Source organism: Rana temporaria, chromosome 10, assembly GCF_905171775.1.
Source record: "Rana temporaria chromosome 10, aRanTem1.1, whole genome shotgun sequence".
NCBI classification, from domain to species: Eukaryota; Metazoa; Chordata; class Amphibia; order Anura; family Ranidae; genus Rana; species Rana temporaria.
The window spans coordinates 83,425,049-83,443,877 of record NC_053498.1 but is presented as its reverse complement, the minus strand read 5'-3'; the positions used below and the strand labels follow the sequence as shown (position 1 = coordinate 83,443,877).

Genomic DNA, 18,829 nt, shown 5'->3' with positions numbered 1-18,829 from the left:
AACCCCACCCCCAACCCATGTCTCAGCAAAGGTATCACTACACTACATAAATCCAAGTACAATGATGAGAAAAGCAACAATCAGAAATCTATACTATCCTCTCCTATTTGTACTACCCAGACTTGGGTAAACCAATCTGCTCATCAGTGAGAGGGTAGATGAACAGCAATGAATCAAGAGAAAAGAGGCTACAACTTATCCCTAAATTATGTGAGAAGCCTGATGATTTGGCTTCCAGTGAATACACAAATGGTTAAAAAGTGTATCTAAACCCAAAAACCAAAATGTAATATAATGTAATATATTGCAGCTTACCAGTCCTTAGATGAGGTGGCTGCATTCATTTTCCTTTTAAAATATTTTTTACCTTTATTTTCATTTGGTGATCCTGCTAGTAATGCACTTCTTGGTCCCTGGGTAACAATGCTCACCCACTAAATAGTAACTATGATGGAGAAGCATTGTCAATTTTGGGTAGGATTACAGAACACGTTGCCTCTCCTCATCCCTATAACATGGGTGGGTGGGGGTTTTTGCAGTCCTTGAAGAGAACTGGGAACAAAATAACTGATAAAGCCAGCCAAAACGCATTTCGTTTTTAGAGAAAGCACTTGACTCCCGTAACCACGCTAAACAGCAGTGACGTTGCTAGGCAGGTACGGGCCGCACCTGGGTGACACCCGCCAGAGGGGTACCACCCGTGGGTAGCGGCACCATTAACACCACCCCCTTCCCTGTGCCTTGCGGCTCGCGACATGGCTGTGTCTCTCAGCGGAGACAAACAAAGCCGCCGCCGCCCCCTCCTCTCTGTTTACATCCACAGAGGAGGAGGAGACCGCGCTCGAGGGACACGCCACTGTGTGCATCTGCTGTTCTGAGGTCTGTGAGGTAAGGGGGTGTCTATACTTATGAGGGGGGGTGTCTAATGCTGGGGGGGGTCTGCACTGAGGGGGTGTCTGTACCATTGGGGGTGTCTGTACTGAGGGGGATCTGCACTGAAGAGGGGTCTGCAACTGAGGGGTGTCTGTAACTGAGGGGGTGTCTGTAACTGAGGGGAGTGTCTGTAACTGAGGGGAGTGTCTGTAACTGAGGGGAGTGTCTGTAACTGAGGGGAGTGTCTGTAACTGAGGGGAGTGTCTGTAACTGAGGGGAGTGTCTGTAACTGAGGGGAGTGTCTGTAACTGAGGGGAGTGTCTGTAACTGAGGGGAGTGTCTGTAACTGAGGGGAGTGTCTGTAACTGAGGGGAGTGTCTGTAACTGAGGGGAGTGTCTGTACTGCTGGGGGGGTCTGCACTGGGGGGGGGTCTGTACTGAGGGGGGAGGTTTACACTGAGGGAGGGGGTTTATATTGATGGGGGGGGTCTGTACTGAGGGAGGGGGTTCTGTACTGAGGGGGGACTATAGTTGGTGGGGGGTGACACCATTTTTTTTCGCACCGGGTGTCACCAACCCTAGTGACGCCACTGCTAAACAGCATATATGGAAGAATCTCCCCCTGCTGGCTAATGTATTCTGACAGCTGGCAGTCAGGGTTGTCAGAATACCTGAACAGTGACTGCAACTGAATGGCTGCAATCACTGCTTGGCCAACTTCTACCCAGCTCCTTCGATTTCTTAACTGAAGTTGGTCAGGCCTGGTGGTGCCAGCAGGGACATCCATGGCTTGGATTGTGTCAGATTCACAGGAATCCAGTGACATTTGAGCCATGGATAGCCAGCTTAAGAGTACAGCACAGGCAGTGAGCACAGGGACAGTTAGAGGCTAAAAATATGCTAATCAGTTCCCTCCAGTGCCACCCATCAGTGCTGCCTTATCAGTGCCTCCTGATCAGTGCCGCTTCATCAGGGCCCATCAGTGCGACCTATCAGTGCAGCCTCATCAACGCACAAGGAAAAAAAAGTACCTATTTGTGAAATGTTATAACTAAATTTGAAAAACAATTTTTTTTTCCCCCAAAAACTTTTTTGTTTGTTTAGCAAAAAGTAAAAAAACAGTGGTGATCAAATACCACCAATTTCATATGGGTACAGTGTTTCATGACCACGCAATTGTCATTCAAAATGTGAGAGCGCTGAAATCTGAAAATTGGCCTGGGCAGGAAGGGGGTATACAGGTAAGTGCCCAGTAAGCAAGTGGTTAAATAAGCAAAGCTGAGCCCTTTTAAATGGCATTATTGCTTGCTTAAAAATGTTCTACTTTAGCGTACATGGGCTATGGCTCGGGCACACAGTACCTTTCAATACAGTATTGCAAGTTAGTACTTAAGCAAATGTTCTACTTGTTGTTATACAGAAGAAACTCAACTACCATCAGTAAAAATCTTGTTCCCACACTTCCCTCAGAGACAGGCAATAGAGGTTGAAGCTCTGACCCTGTGCAGCTCAAGGCTCAGCCACAGCTGTAATTCCTACAATCTTCCCCACGATATCAAGCATATTCAGGAATGCATTGCAAGGAACAAACATTATATGCAAAAATGTCTGATTTGTGTAAAGGTGAAGTGTGATTTGGTTTTTGCACATCATAATTAGCCCTAAAACCAGCACCATGCATGAACTGTCATACTCTCCTTCCACCGGGCAGAAGCCTCATTGTGTCTGGAGTGGCAGTGCAGCTGTTCACACCACCAGCTCCAACACAACGTAAAAAGGTGGGCATTGCTTAGCATGGCACATTAGTAGTATATCTTGGGATATAGGACACTTTCCTTGTTGGTGTATGCAGCGGCCTGAAATATTAAAAACTAGGCTCAGAATATGTGACACTTTCATTCTTGGCACCCAAAGTCCAATTTACAAAGCAGCGATATACATCTGCTTAAAAAAAAAAATAACACAGCACAAGTACAGCTGTGAGCTCTATTCAAATGAATGACCAACCTGTTCTTCATTAGGGATGAGCTTTATGTTCGGATCGAACATGAGTTCGACTAGAAACTTGGCTGATCGCCGAACAGCGAACAATTTGGGGTGTTCGCCGCGGAACACCCTTTAAAAGTCTAAGGGAGGAATGTAAAGTGCTAATTTTAAAGGTTAATATGCAAGTTATTGTCATACAAAGTGTTTGGGGACCTGGGTCCTACCCTAGGGGACATGTATCAATGCAAAAAAAAGTTTTAAAAACTGACGTTTTTTCAGGAGCAGTGATTTTAATAATACTTAAAGTGAAACAATAAAAGTGAAATGTTCCTTTAAATTTAGTACCTGGGGGTGTCTATAGTATGCCTGAAAAGTAGTGCAGGAAAAAAAAGTAATTTAAAACTACTCGCGGCTATAATGAATTGTCGGGTCCTGGCAATACAGATAAAAGTCATTGAAAAAAAAAAAATGAGTGGGGGTTCCCCAAATTCCATTACCAGGCCCTTCAGGTCTGATATGGATATTAAGGGGAACCCTGCACCAAATAAAAAAAAATAAATGGCGTGGGGTTCCCCCCAAAAATCCAAACCAGACCCTTATTCGAGTACGCCGCAAGAAAAGAGGGGGGACGAGGGAGAGCGCCCCCCTCCGGAACCGTACCAGGCCACATGCCATTAACATGGGGAGGATGTCCCCATGTTGATGGGGACAAGGGCCTCATCCCCACAACCCTTGCCCAGTGGTTGTGGGGGTCTACGGGAGGGGGGCTTATCAGAATCTGGAAGCCCCCTTCAACAAAGGAGGCCCCCAGATCCTGCCCCCCCCTATGTGAATTGGTAAGGACCATTTCACCCAAAAAGGTCCAGGACTGGGATCGTAGAACGATTATGGCGCTGGAGTTGGTGTGTGTTTTTTTTTGCATTCTTCTCACTTTTTTGGGTGAAATGACAGGGGTACAATACCCCATTACCAATTCACATGGGGGGCAGGATCTGGGTGTCCTCTTTGTTAAAGGGGGCTTCCAGATTCCGATAAGCCCCATGCCCGCAGACCCCCACAACCACTGGGCAAGGGTTGTGGGGATGAGGCCCTTGTACTCATCAACATGGGGACATTCTCATGTTGAGGGCATGTGGCCTGGTACAGTTCAGGAGGGGGGGCGCTCTCTCGCCACCCCTCTTTTCCTGTACGTGCTCGAATAAGGGTCTGGTATGGATTTTTGGGGGGAACCCCACGCCATTTTTTTCCTATTTTGGCGCAGAGTTCTCCTTAAAATCCATACCAGACCTGAATGGTTTGGTATGGATTTTTGGGGGGAACCCCACGCCATTTTTTTTTCCTATCTTGGCGTGGAGTTCTCCTTAAAATCCATACCAGACCTGAAGGGTTTGGTATGGATTTTTGGGGGGAACCCCACACCATTTTTTTTATTTGGCACAGGGTTCCCCTTAATATCCATACCAGACCTGAAGGGCCTGGTAATGGAATTTTGGGGGACCCCCATGCATTTTTTAAATGACTTTTATCTGTATTGCTGGGATCTGACAATTCATTATAGCCGCGAGTAGTTTTAAATTACTTATTTTCCTTTAGAAATGTCATTTTGTGCAGACTGTTATAAACACAGGAAACTTGCGCTACTTTACAGGCATACTATAGATACCCCCAGGTACCAAATTTAAAGGAATATGTCCTTTTATTGTTTCACTTTAAGCATTATTAAAATCACTGCTCCCGAAAAAACTTACATTTTTAAAACTTTTTTTTTCATTGATACATATCCCCTGGGGCAGGACCCAGGTCCCCAAACACTTTTTATGACCATAACTTGCATATTAACCTTTAAAATTGGCAGATTTGATTTTTCATGTTCGTGTCCCATAGACTTTAACGGTGTTCGCGTTTTTAAACTTTTTGGCTGTTCGCATGTTCTGCTGCGAACCGAACCGGGGGTGTTTTCGGCTCATCCCTATTCTTCATTGCAAAAGTGTAATGCAGAGGACACTGTGGTACAATTGGTTAGAGACCAACTTAACATAGTCATACACAATGTTATAATTTCAACAGATACTCAGGGTAGCCCTGCTGGCTCAACAAAGTCGATTACACAATTTTTTTTGTTTTGTTTTTGTTTTTTTGTTAAAGGAGCTGGGCCAAAAAAGGGTGTCCAAACACTGCCTGCAGCCATTTAGCTGCATGTACTGTCTGGATATTCTGACAGTTGGCGCTAGCAGCTGTCAGAATACATTAGCCCAGCAGGTAGAATTTGTTTATCCACATTGTTTGGATCAATAGGAAAATCTGTTTGATTTCTGTGGTTCAGCCCGCAGGCTGAACCAAAGAAATCTATTAGCATAGGCACCTTTCCACATACTTTTCTCCTATCCGTTGTCCCTGTGACACCTGTTCAGAAAATGAAGGGCTCAGCAGTGGCGGCCCATCCATCAGAGGCGCCGTCCCTTAATCTTTGCATTTTGCCCCTAATCAACATGCAGGGCACTGGACGCATGGATTTAATTTTTTCTCTGTGAAGCACATGATTAGAGCCTGAGGCTCTAATTGGCTTCAAAAAAGGGTGAGCTTGGGGTGCAAAATAGTGAGCACCACCCGCCACTGATGTTCAGTCATCACTGGGAAGGGAAAGAACAGACAGCAATGAAAACATTCACAGATTTTGTTTTTACTCTTGCTTACTCTTACTGCAAATTGTATGAGTTTTTTTGTCTGTGTCTTTGTTGGAGAGATTTCTTATCAATACCTGTCCTAACATTGACAAAGTCAACAATATAAATCTGACAGAATAAAGTGTCTTGTGTGGAGCTGGGCAAAGTTAGCATGAGCTTATAAAGTGATTTCTACAAACCTTACTGCCAATACGGGAGGCCCCGGGAAGAGTGGCGGAAGGCAGCGGGGGGGGGGGGGGACATCCCCTCACACTCCTTAGGAGAACAGTCGAGTGGCTTTTAGCCACATTGGTTGTTATCACTAAAAAGCCAAAGGCTAGCTCTAAAAAAGCTGCATGCATCACCCCGGTATAGCCCCTTCAAGCCATGAACGCAAATTTGCATATGGTCGGCGCAAAGGGGTTTTATTACTTTTTTGGGGGGGTATAAAATAATGTAATGTGGTGCCCTTTTTGGACACAAGAACAGGTTCTGGATAGTTAAAAGGAGCTTCAGTACTCTCAAAGCCCTGACTTGTTGCTTATTTAAATGTGGACTACTATCCTGCTTCTTCAACGTTTTTATTTTTTTCCCTCTGTTTAGACAATCCTCCTTATGCTATCTCAGCTGTTATTTATTACTAATCTATATATTGTTTGTGATATCTGCTATGCTTATTTTTGAATGTCAGTATATGTATTTGGTCTGTCTAGTGCTTAGGCGCAGTTCATGAACTGTATTTGGCGCTTTAACAAATAATAAAATCAAATCAAAGCCCATCACCCTTTAAAATCCACCCCAATTTCACTTTACCATTGACTCAAATACATTTTAAAATAATGGTTAATTTCACAGATGTCTGATGGCTTTTTCTAAAATTTCAGGGAAATCAAAACTCAATTTTGCTCATTCTTACTTGCTACGTATTCTGTGTATAAACCAATAAATCGATGAACACAAATTTTGAAGATATTTTTGTCACCGACAATAACTCTGACGCTGCACAGTTGTCTTATACTGTGACACACATTCAGACTAGGGAGGAAATGAGAAATCTTACTTGATGGAGACAACACTAGGCCAGCGTCTGCCTAGCTTGGCAAAGTGCTTCTTTGGAGAATTAATCCAGAGGCCCACAGGAAAATTTAACTTCCCGAATCTGGGACTTCCTTCCTTTTTCTCTTCGTGGAACATTGTAGAACCTTTGCAGAGCTAGAGAGAAGAAAAAGTAAAACTTACTATGAAAAGTAAAGAAAATGTCAAAGTAATTACAGTACCTACACATTATTGAAATCTGCACAAAGGTCTTTGATACACTAGATGTACTTTATTATGCGATTATTGATCTCTGAAAAGTATGAGATCAAACAACAACACCTAAAAAAACAAAACTAAAAAAGGTACATCGCTGAAGTCAAGCAGTCAGTTGAACATACTGATGTACTGTTCATACTTTAAAGTAATAGCGCAGCAGAGTGGCTTAGTGGCTAGCGCTTCTGCCTTTTATGGTCAGGATACCATCGACATGGCATTTACATGTTCTCTCTGTGATTGTGTGGGTTCCTTCACACCCTCCAAAGACATCCTAGTAAATTGGCCCTTGTGTGTACGTGCATGAAAACTGTATGCTATGCTTAGTAGCATTCAGCGTGAATGTTGCCAGAACCATTGTCCCTGAATGCAAACCTGTATCCAATTTCGGTCAGGGGTGCTGTTCACGTGTAACCAATTGTGTGTTAGTAACTATATGCATTCAGTACCAGTGTTGGCCATTGATTTGTGCCTAATAATCACCAATGCCCTACAGACCTCAAACTTTAATGCTGTGTATACACGACCGTTATTCATGTCATGCAAAAAAACATAATTTTTCTCGACGTGATTTGTCACGATTCCTCTCAAGCCTGCCTTGCATACACACGTTCGTGAAAAAAACGCTTGAGCAAAGCGCGGTGACGTACAATACGTACGACGGCACTATAAAGGGGAAGTTCCATTCGAATGACGCCACCCTTTGGGCTGCTTTTGCCAATTTCCCCGTCTCATAACTTGCTTCTGAGCATGCATGTTTTTTTCCCCCTGGTTAAAGCGTACACACGACCGTTTTTCACAATGTGAAAAAGGAACGTAAAAAAAGGACAATAAAAAATAGAGCAGGTTCTAAAGAAAAATAAAAAATAAAATCGGCCATTTTTCTCATAGAAAAAAATGCTCTGGAGCATACACACTACCGTTTTTCACAAGCAATTTAAAAAATTGCATTTTTCTCACCATGAAAAACAGTCGTCTATATGCGGCATTAAACTGCATATTATTACCTGGTTTTATCAGGTTTATAACGTTTATAATGTTTTATCGAAAATAAAAGGCTTACAGGCATAATTAAATGTAAAACAAAGTTACAAAGACATGTTTGAAAAATGCGCTTTGATGTCATCATAAACATGGACAGTGCAATATTGTGATATATCAAAAACATTAGGAAAAACAAGGAAATGCGAAAAACTTGAATATGTACCCTGACAGAGTTAGGATAAAGCTCAACGAGGCTGAGATTTTAGGAGGTTGGGAAATAGAGCCAGTTACTAATCTCCCTATTATTTTGGGGTTGTTCTGATCTCAGATACTGTGGGATCTAAGTGTTGCGAGTGACACTAAGGCTGCATTCACACCTGAGCGTAGGTCGTTCGGTATTTTTTTCCGGCGTTTTTTTCCGGCGTATTCATGCTTATTTGCGCGTTTGCATACAACGTCGTCCGACGTTTTTGTACTTCGACGTTTTTTATTTTAGCCAATAGGAAAAATTATCATCTTTTCATCACTTGTTGCTATGTTGGTAGATTTTTTTAATCTTCTGCCTGGGTGAAATGTTCTATTGATTAAAGCGACGAAACGCCCGTAGCAAACGCTCGTTGTCGCGCAAGTCGCTTGAATCGAGCGTTTCCATTACTTTCTATGGGAAATGGAAACGCTCAAAAACGACCAAACCGCCCGATTCACGCGACAAAAAAGGGTCCGGAACTTGTTTGAGCTTCAGGTGTTCGGCGTCAGGCGTATTGGAGTGGAGATGTGAACCATCTCCATAGGGAATAATGTATTTTTTCCCCTCTAGCCTATTTGAGCGTCGCGCTTCAGGCGACAAAACGCTCAGGTGTGAATGCAGCCTTAAAAATGGAGATGTCTGGGGGTTCAGAAGGTCAGAGGTGTGGGTTGTGTTAGTTCCTTGGGGTCATTCCTGGCCTGGGTTCAATCCTTTGACATTTAGTGGAGTGTTTATTATTTAATTTATTAAACTGGAATGATATTGGTGTGGGTTTGTAGGTTTATTCACGGGGTAGAGGAGAGTAGGAGTAAAAGTGAGTGTGGTCATGGTGGGGTATGATGGTTTCCTTATGCTGAGTTTGTGTTTGTTGAGAGCTTTAAGTTCAGTGAGTGAGAAGGTCTCTGGGAGGCAGGAGGCATTGGGGGGGGGGGGGTGGTAAAGGGTGAATGGAGAGCAGGGAGTGGGGGGGGTGGAGGGAGGATGACTGGGGGTGAGAGGAAACAGAGGGGGGAGGAGAATAGGGGTGGAAGAGATCCATCTCTCGCTTTTTCCTCTGGGATTGGGAAAGGGAGGGGTTAACACGTGAATTAACTCCTGAATGAGGTATGGTGACTCAAAGTGAGGATATGACTTATGTCACGCGGTATTTGCGCAGTGGTCATTCAAACCCAATTTTATGGGCAAAAATACCTTTAATGAATTGAAAAAAAATTAAAGAGTAAAGTTAGCCAAATTTGTTTGTATAATGTGAAAGATGATGTTATGTCGAGTAATTGTGCACACTCATAGAATGGCAACAAACTACAGTACCTAAAAATTCTCCATGGGCGACACTTACATTTTTTTTTAAGGTTACCAGGTTAGATTTACAGAGGAGTTATTTTGCTAGAATTATTGCACTCACTCTGACGATCACGGTGATACCTCATATGTGTGATTTGAACACCGTTTACATTAGTGGGTGCGACTTACGTGTTTCTTTTTCTTTGCTACACGAGCATGGGGGTCGGGGGCGCTTTAAAAAAAAGTTTTTTTTCCTATTTAAATTAAATAAATAAAAATTACATTGTCCCTTTAAAAAAGAAAATGACTGGTACTCTTTATGGAGGGATCGAGGGTCTAAAAGACCCCAAATCCCTCTTTTGCACCTAAAAGCATTCAGATCACCAAAACCAGAGATTTTGAATACTGTAATTTTTTTTAAATCGGTGCCATTGGCAGCTGACTAAACCGGAAGTGACGTTGTGACGTCGCTAACGGGATTTTACATCGCAGACCCGATCAAAGCCGAATCTGGCTTTATTTGGGTCTAAGCATAGGCAGCCAATGTGCAGGCTGGTGGCTCAGGAGGCCTGGGAAGAGCGTTGGAAGGCAGCAGGAGGGGGGACTAGAGACGTCCCTTTGCACTCCTTAGGACAACAGCTGAGCGGCTTTTAGCCACATTGGTTGTTATCACTAAAAAGCCAAAAGCTAGCTCTAAAAAAGTTGCATGCAAACCCCCCCTGGTATAACCCTTTCAAGCCATGAAAGCAAATTTGCGTACGGTCGGCACAAAGGGGTTTTGTTACTTTTTTTTTTGGGTGGGGGGATATAAAATAATGTAATGTAATATAATGTGTGGTGACTGTTTTTTGATGTTAGCATTGATCATGGTATAGATGCGAGCTAGGTCTGGGTTGAATACCTTTTATTACATTGAATTTGAAATTGTCTGTGTAGACTAGAGATGAATAGCCTGGCACTAGTCTGGATGTGAAGTAGGGCAAGGTGTACCTATATGTATTATGTGCCCATTTGATTACTGTATTCTTACCATCAAACATTAAAACTTGAGAAAGAGGGAGCCCCTGGAGGGGGCAAACATGTGATGTGTATAGCATGCCGTGGCAACAAGTGGGCGTGGCTACATAATAAAGAATAATGGGCTAAATTGTAAGAGGTATGCACATGTAGATTTGGCAATCAATTTGGCACTAGTGGGAATTTGTCAACGGGCAGATTTCCTCTTTAAAACTTATTACGCTGAATTCTTAGAAGGAGCTGTTTTTTCAGAACAGTCTTTTATTCCTGCTATTTGGGAACTATTGGAGAGAAAAGAAAAGGTGCTACTACCCTAAACTGTCCAAAAGACCTCCTCATCTGTCAGGTGCAGGATACGCAGTCGCTCAGCTGCCAAGACGATTAGTAGAAGATGATTCGCAACTCTATACATGCGCTTAAATATCTCAAAATGTATTGATACTTCATAAAAGACAAATAGGTACAGGAGATGTTAACACGTTTCAGCCATGGCGGCCATCATGACTGAAACGCGTTAACATCTGCTGTACCCATTTGTCATTTATAGAGTATCAATACATTTGTAGATATTTAAGAGCATGTGTGAAGTTGCGAATCATCTTCTACTAACTGGGAACTATACATTATTTACCATACAGAATTCCACTCATACATAGAAAGTCAAAGCTTTGCAAAAACACACTATGTGGAGGACATGACACATTGTTAAAGTGATCATTGAGTTGCCCTCCACAACTTAAGGTGTTCACAAACAATATAATTATCTGCAATAATTTTCTTTTCATACAGAATGTATTTATTAATTTAAATTGTACCTCCACTTCTGATAATCAGAGTATATGATCAGTTACAGACTGCAGAGGTTACCTGTGACGAAATAAGGTTTGTACTTCCTTTTAGTGCCAATCTCTGTTGTTACCTAGCCTTCTGAAAAGCTGCTGCTATGTGTGAGTGAGCCACCAGACTAATGCCTGCCTTTGCGGCAGTCAGTGTTGATGGGTACCAATCTCAATCTCACAATCTCCCACCTGCAAGTGAGTCCCACCTGAAAATCTTCCAATGGGGACACTAGTTCTGCTAGCCTGGAGGTCCCCAAGAGATTCCCTTAACTACTGGGATTTCCTTTCACTTCCTGTTTAGCAATGGGACAGGAAGTGAAGATAAATCACTCTAATGGGACAAACATGGCAACAATAAACCATACAGGGGTTATAAACCTCACTTGAAAAAATAGGTAATCAAACTGAATGCGCCCTCCTGATTCCCACCGCTGCGCTATGGAGGATAAATGAACAGAGTCTCACAGCTGCCACTTTGAATCAAAATAAATGTGAAAAAATGTGTATATAGCAATTTCGAACACTGTGGTTTAAATATCAAAAATATATATACTAAGCAGCGCTAAAGTGTATGATGATCACACACACACAATCTGAATACAGTAATAAACTGAGTGATAAAGTTTAAAAAATGAAAAAAACTTTGTGAACTAAATAAATGAACCTGTTAATAAATTAAAGTGATAAAGCAAAAAGTTCATAAATGATAAAACATCTTGTAGTCTTCAAAATCTTCCACCACACCAAAAGTGTTTAGTGATTCCTTCACCCATCAAATTGGCCACTCACCAGAACAAATTGCCTCACACTTGCGTGTTTTGGCACAAAAGCATAAAGTAGGATTTTTCAAATCAGTGTCACAGGATTCAACTTCCACTTTGATTAGAATGGCTCCACATGAATGATAAAGAGAAGCGCACAATAGTGTAATATCGCAAAGGCCATTTAATAAAACACCACATACAAATCTGCAATGGTTGCACTCACATAAAAAGCTATATTAAAAGCAGTGAATCACAGCAAAGCAAAAGACTTCCTCAATATCCTTCAGCTGGTAAACAGTGGTCACGGCGGACCTGCAATCAACCTGGAGAACTCACACCACTCCACCGCACTGCACTGCAAATCCTCAGTCTGAGAAATCCCGCTATCGTCCGCTGGTCACAAAGTGCTACACTCATAGTCCTGTCACGTCCGTTTTAATTTAATTTTACAATCTACATTACATGTCATCAAAACTTTGTAGCGAGAGCTTAACCACTTGCCGACCTCCTCATGTAGATATACGTCAGCAGAATGGCACGGACAGGCACATCAACGTACCTGTACGTGCTCTGCTTGACGTGGGTGGGGGGTCCGATCGGGACCCCCACCGCTACATGCGGCGGTCGGTAAGCCTTGGAGAGCGATCCGGGACGACGGCGCGGCTATTTGTTTATAGCCGCTCCGTCGCGATCGCTCCCCGGAGCTGAAGAACGGGGAGAGCCGTATGTAAACACGGCTTCCCCGTGCTTCACTATGGCGGCGCATCGATCGAGTGATCCCTTTTATAGGGGAGACTCGATCGATGATGTCAGTCCTACAGCCACACCCCCCTACAGTAGTAAACACACACTAAGTGAACACTAAATGTTACAGCGCCCCCTGTGTTTAACTCCCAAACTGCAACTGTCATTTTCACAATAAAGAATGCAATTTAAATGCATTTTTTGCTGTGAAAATGACAATGGTCCCAAAAATGTGTCAGAATTGTCCGAAGTGTTTGCCATAATGTCACAGTCACGAAAAAAAATCGCTGATCGCCGCCATTAGTAGTAAAAAAAATAAAAATGCAATAAAACTATCCCCTATTTTGTAAACGCTATAAATTTTGCGCAAACCAACCGATAAACGATTATTGCAATTTTTTTTACCAAAAATAGGTAGAAGAATACGTATCGGCCTAAACTGAGGGAAAAAAAATGTATATATGTTTTTGGGGGATATTTATTATAGCAAAAAAGTAAAAAATATTGCATTTTTTTCAAAATTGTCGCTCTATTTTTGTTTATAGCGCAAAAAATAAAAACCGCAAAGGTCATCAAATACCACCAAAAGAAAGCTCTATTTGTGGGGAAAAAAGGACGCCAATTTTGTTTGGGAGCCATGTCGCACGACCGCGCAATTGTCTGTTAAAGCGACGCAGTCCCGAACTGTAAAAACCCCTTGGGTCTTTAGGCTGCATATTGGTCCGGGGCTTAAGTGGTTAACAAAACTTAAGGCTTTCCATACATGATTCAAATTTAGGCCGATACTTGTTGAATTGTCAAAAATGTGTGGCCCTGTCAGCACCACCCGACTTAAAGCGGTCCTCCACCCTAAAGTGGAGTCCCGCTGATCGGAACCCTCCCCCCCTCCGGTGTCACATTTGACACCTTTCAGGGGGGAGGGGGGTGCAGACACCTGTCTAAAGACAGGTATTTGCACCCACTTCCGGCCACACGCTACGGGCGAAAGACGGGCATTCCGTCACATCCCGTCTGTCGCCCGTTGTGTGCTGGGAACACTCGGCTCCCAGCACACAGCGTGTGAGCCAATCTGCGGGCGCAGCGCGACTCGCGCATGCGCCGTAGGGAACCGGGCAGTGAAGCCGCAGCGCTTCACTTCCTGGTTCCCTCAGCGTGGATGGCGGGGGGAGCAGCAGAGTGACGAGCGATCGCTCGTGCTCTGCTGCGATCGGCGCTGGACTCCAGGACAGGTAAGTGTCCTAATATTAAAAGTCAGCAGCTGCAGTATTTGTAGCTGCTGGCTTTTAATATTTTGTTCCCATGGCACATCCGCTTTAATAAATTTAAACTGAAAAAAATCAAAGGTGTCAAAAAAAGGACATACTGTACATTTTATCTGGATACATCGTCGCATGACTGCACAATTTTTAGTTAAAGTAACAGAGTGCCACGTCGCAAAAAAATGGCCTGGCCATGACGGGGGGTAAATCTTCCAGAGGTCGAGTGGTTACAATTTAAAATTTTCTCAGTTTAAACACGTGATATGTTTCATGTTTTCCATTGTGAATCAAAAATGGGTTTATGAGATTTGCAATTTATTGTTTTCTGTTTTTATGTATATTTTACACAGCGTCCCAACTATTTGGGAATTGGGTTTTGTACATAAAAATTATAGAGACTACGATTTATAAAATACACAAAAAAAATATTTAGCGTTACACACTTTAAGATCCAAACAGGTAGGCCCTTGCCCTATAAAAAAATAAAAAAAATAATAAAAAATAAAATAAAAATCTAGATCGAAAAGGAGATCAGCACTGACCAGAGTGTTCTGGTGGGGGGACGTCCCCCTGTCAGAACACAATAGCACAGCAGGGTAGATCTCACATCAGATAGTTAGTACAGCCGTGGCCAAAAGTTTTGAGAATGATAAAACTACTACATTTCACAAAGTCTGTCTCCTCCGTTATTATGACGGCAATATGCATATAGTGCAGAATGTTATGAAGAATTGCCAAAGAAGTCCCTTTGCCATTAAAATGAACTTAATCCCCCAAAAATATTTCCACTGCTTTTGTGAAGAAGGTTTCAGGGCACCCAAGAAAATCTAGCAAGTGCCAGGCCTGTCTCCTACAGTTGATTCAGCTGCGGGATCGGGCCACCACCAGTGCAGAGCTTGCTCAGGAATGGTAGCAGGTAGGTGCGAGTTCATCTGCACACACAGTGAGGTGAAGACGTTTGGAGGATGGCCTGGTGTCAAGGAGGGAAGCAAAAATCCACTTCTCTCCAGGAAAAACACCAGGAACAGACTGATATTCTGCAAACGTTATATGGACAGGACAGTAATGAACTCCTGAGCACTGGGGTAAAGTCAGTTTCTCGAATGAATCCCCTTTCCAATTGTTTGGGGTATCCGGAAAAAAAACCTTGTCCGGAGAAGAAAATGTGAGCGCTACCATTAGTCCTGTGTCATGCCAACAGTAAAGCATCCTGAGACCATTTACTGTATTTTTCGGACCATAAGACGCACCTGACCATAAGACGCACCTAGGTTTTAGAGGAGAAAAATGAGAAAAAAAAAAAGATTCTGACCCAAATATGTACTGAAATATTTAATAAACTATAACAGAATTATATTTCAACCATGTAAAGTGATTTTGTGAATGCCTACCCAAACACTGTTCAGATATTATCCAACTGAGATACAGAAGGAGAATGTTCAATTTCACTGAAATATGTCTGGTCAGTGTTCTCATTTGTTGAGGCCAAACAAAATGATCAAGTGTGTCCCTATATCCATCCACAGCTAATGTTATATCCAGACACATACACAGACACACAGACTTATTAGATCGGACAGGTTGGTGACAAGCTCTCTTCAGCTTCATTGAGATATATTGGTCAGCTGACTGAGGAGAGCGCCAGTGCACGGAGCAATACGACATGACGTCGTGTGGGCGTATCTCCGTGCACTGGACAAGGCGCAAAGGTTCTTGGGGCTTCTTCGTAGGCTGCCCGCGCCGACATGCCGTCCGCCCGCTATTCCGCCATTCTGCCATGGACCAGCCTGATTCTGAGCCTGATGGCGCCCGCTGATGAACCTGCTCTGCCTGCCTGTGTTTTCTGACCATCGCTATCCCCATTATGTGAAATGGGGGAGACGGGGGGGGGGGGGGGGACTGTCCATTCAGTATTCAGACTATAAGACGCAGAGACATTTTCCCCCATACATTTGGGGGAAAAAGTGCGTCTTATGGTCCGAAAAATACGGTATGTGTGGGATTGCTTCTCAAGTCAAGGGAGTGGGGCTCACACACAGTTTTGCCTAAAACAGTCATGAATAAAGAATGGTACAAAAACATCCTCAGAGAGCAACTTCTCCTAACCATCCAAGAACAGTTTGGTGACCAACAATGCATTCCAGCATTATGGAGCACCTTGCCATAAGGCCAAAGTGATACTCAAGTGGCTTGGAAAACAAAACATCACATTTTGGGTCCATGGCCAGGTGACTCCCCAAATCTCAATCCCATTGAGAACGTGTGGTCAATGCTCAAGAGGCAGATGAACAAAACAAAAAACCCACAAATTTTGACAAACGCCAAACATTGATTATACAAGGATGGGTTGTATAAGTCAGGATGTGGCCCAGAAGTTGATTGACAGCATGCCAGGGTGAATTGAAGAGATCTTAAAAAGAAGGGTCAACACTGCAAATATTGATGCTTTGCATAAACTTTATGCAATTGTTAATAAAAGCCTGTGACACTTATGAAATGCTTGTAATCATACTTCAGTATACCATAGTAACATCTGACAAAAAGATCTAAAAACACAGACCTATTATATTTGTGTCATTCTCAAAACTTTTGGCCAGGGCTGTACAGCAGCTCCGACCAGAGCTGCCAGTGTTTTTTTTTTTTTTTTTTCGACCTGCTTGAACAACAAAAAAAAAAAATTGTAGTGTGTACAAGGCTTTTGGAAAGTATAGATAAACTAGCCATATCAGCACTGGTAAAGAAATAAGCAGCATTCCTTATCTTATTATTTTGTAAGATAGTTCAACTTAACTGTTGCCAATGTGTGAGGAAACAGGCTGGACAGCAGACTTAACAATGGACTATCAATGAGGAAGTTAAGGAAGAGCTCAGAGATCCATCCTAAATCACACATAATATACATGTTTTAGCTGTCCTCCTTTTCCATAGAGCAAAGAGTCCTACTCGTAATTATATGAGATTCGTGGGATTCCCTATCTTTCATGCAATTGCATTGGTGGCCGTATATAATGGTAGTTTTTGTAACAGGCTGTTGGATGAAATGGCTGAGTAGTTTATTATGACAGGATATAATACACATAAAAATGCATGAAATCATAGAATAGTAAAACATTGTGTCCTTAATAAACAGATTTTTCCCTGCAGTGCAGATAATGCTGTTTTGCACCACTGAAGATTTACGGTTATCCATCAGGAAAATACATACTGAAAAACATATTGCCGGTCATTGCTGACCTCCCCAAAAAAAATCCTAGTTGCCTGGCTGTCTGTGATTTCAATACAACAGGCAACCTGAGCTAAATATACAGCAAGTTAGGTCAAGGGTAATATACAGCAAGTCAGGTCAAGGGTAAGTCAAAATGTGTGATCTGCATACTAGTTCCAGGCCAGGGGCTCAGAAAATAATAACGATATTACAGCAGCTACTCATTTTGGTAGCATAATAATGTGGAATGTATGTTCCTTGCTAAAGAACATTTTTTTTTTTTTCAAGTTGTTACAGGAAAAGTTACACTTTAAAACTCAACTGCCGTTGTTTTCTTTGGAAGGGGAAGGTGTAAGAAAGGTTTAGAGCCCTAAGGCAATATCACTGCACTTCCTGTCCCAATGACCAGCCAGGAAGTGAGGGAACAAAGACGGTAATACAAAACCTGACAGTGGTACACTACTTTCCCCACACTACTTAGAATTTTTTTTTTATTATGATGTTGATAACTTGATAAGGATTTTTCACACTTCAGGTCTCTGTGACTAAACAGGAAGAGAGTGAAAAATCCCCAATGACTACAGAAACAAAAACCCGGCAACATGTCTAACCTATATCCACTATGTGCAAACCTGAAAAATACATTTTGGAATAGTTGACTCCAATAGAGCTGGTTTAGCCCCAGCCAAAAATGCCATACAAGTTACCATGACTTGGCATTTGAGGAATAAGGAAAGAAAAAAGAAAAATAGATCCTTCAGGGGAAATCTGCTCAACACGCAAACCCCAAAAAGATCAGTGCTGAAAAATAATTCTCAAAACTAATGGGTAGCAGTGATTGTGTTTTCCTAATACAAACTTCCACATACTAATACTATACAATTGGCATCAATACCTACTGACTACAGTAAGATAAGCACAAAAGATAAAGTCATCATTGCATATGTGTGCGACAACGCAAACTATAGGGTTTATATAATCACCAGACACATAATATCTAATCCCAAATAGCTAATCTCTTCTCATTCAAAGCAATCAAATTATTATTATTTTTATACAGGATTTATATATGCCACCAGTTTAAGCAGCACTATACAATATAAAAGGGAGAAAGTACAGAAAGTGATATTTGGAGACCAGACTTGTGATATAGCTCAGGGCAGAGTTATGAATGGCTTTGTATGTTGCTTTTAGTATCTTAAAATGAATTTGCTGGGCTATCGGAAGCCAGTATAGGAATTGGCGGAAAGAGATGGCAGGCACTGAGCGGTTGGTAACGTAAATGAGTTTGGCAGCAGTGAGGGGATAACCTATGGAGAGGTAGGCCTATGAGAAGGGAGTTGCAATAGTCAAGGAGAGAGATAACAAGGTGGTGAATGAGTAGCTTTGTGGTTTCATTAGTTAAAAAGGGGCACATTTTAGAGATGCCTACAAGCTTTTGACAACGATTGGATTTGGGGCTGAAAGGACAGGTCAGAGTCTAGAATTCCACCTAGTACCCTGACTTGAGGGGAGGGATTGATGGTTGCATTATTGATGGGAAAGTCATGGAATAGGGCATGGGCGAGAATATTATCAGCTCGGTTTCTGAGAAATTCAGTTAGTAAGTTAGTAATGCGAGGGGAGACTGAAGGAATGATATTATGAGTAGAG

The 18,829-nt window shown here is 42.4% G+C and overlaps 1 protein-coding gene across 3 annotated transcripts in view; it reads right to left on the bottom strand.

Annotated features, from left to right (window-relative positions):
* The window catches only part of RASIP1 (Ras interacting protein 1), a 98,012-nt gene that overhangs the window by 75,676 nt on the left and 3,507 nt on the right, over positions 1-18,829 (bottom strand). For all 3 annotated transcript variants that reach the window (XM_040325633.1, XM_040325634.1, XM_040325635.1), the window contains exon 2: positions 6,583-6,734. In XM_040325633.1, the coding sequence (XP_040181567.1) occupies positions 6,583-6,716 (134 nt within the window). In that variant the 5' untranslated portion in view covers positions 6,717-6,734. The remainder of the gene's footprint in view (positions 1-6,582; positions 6,735-18,829) is intronic.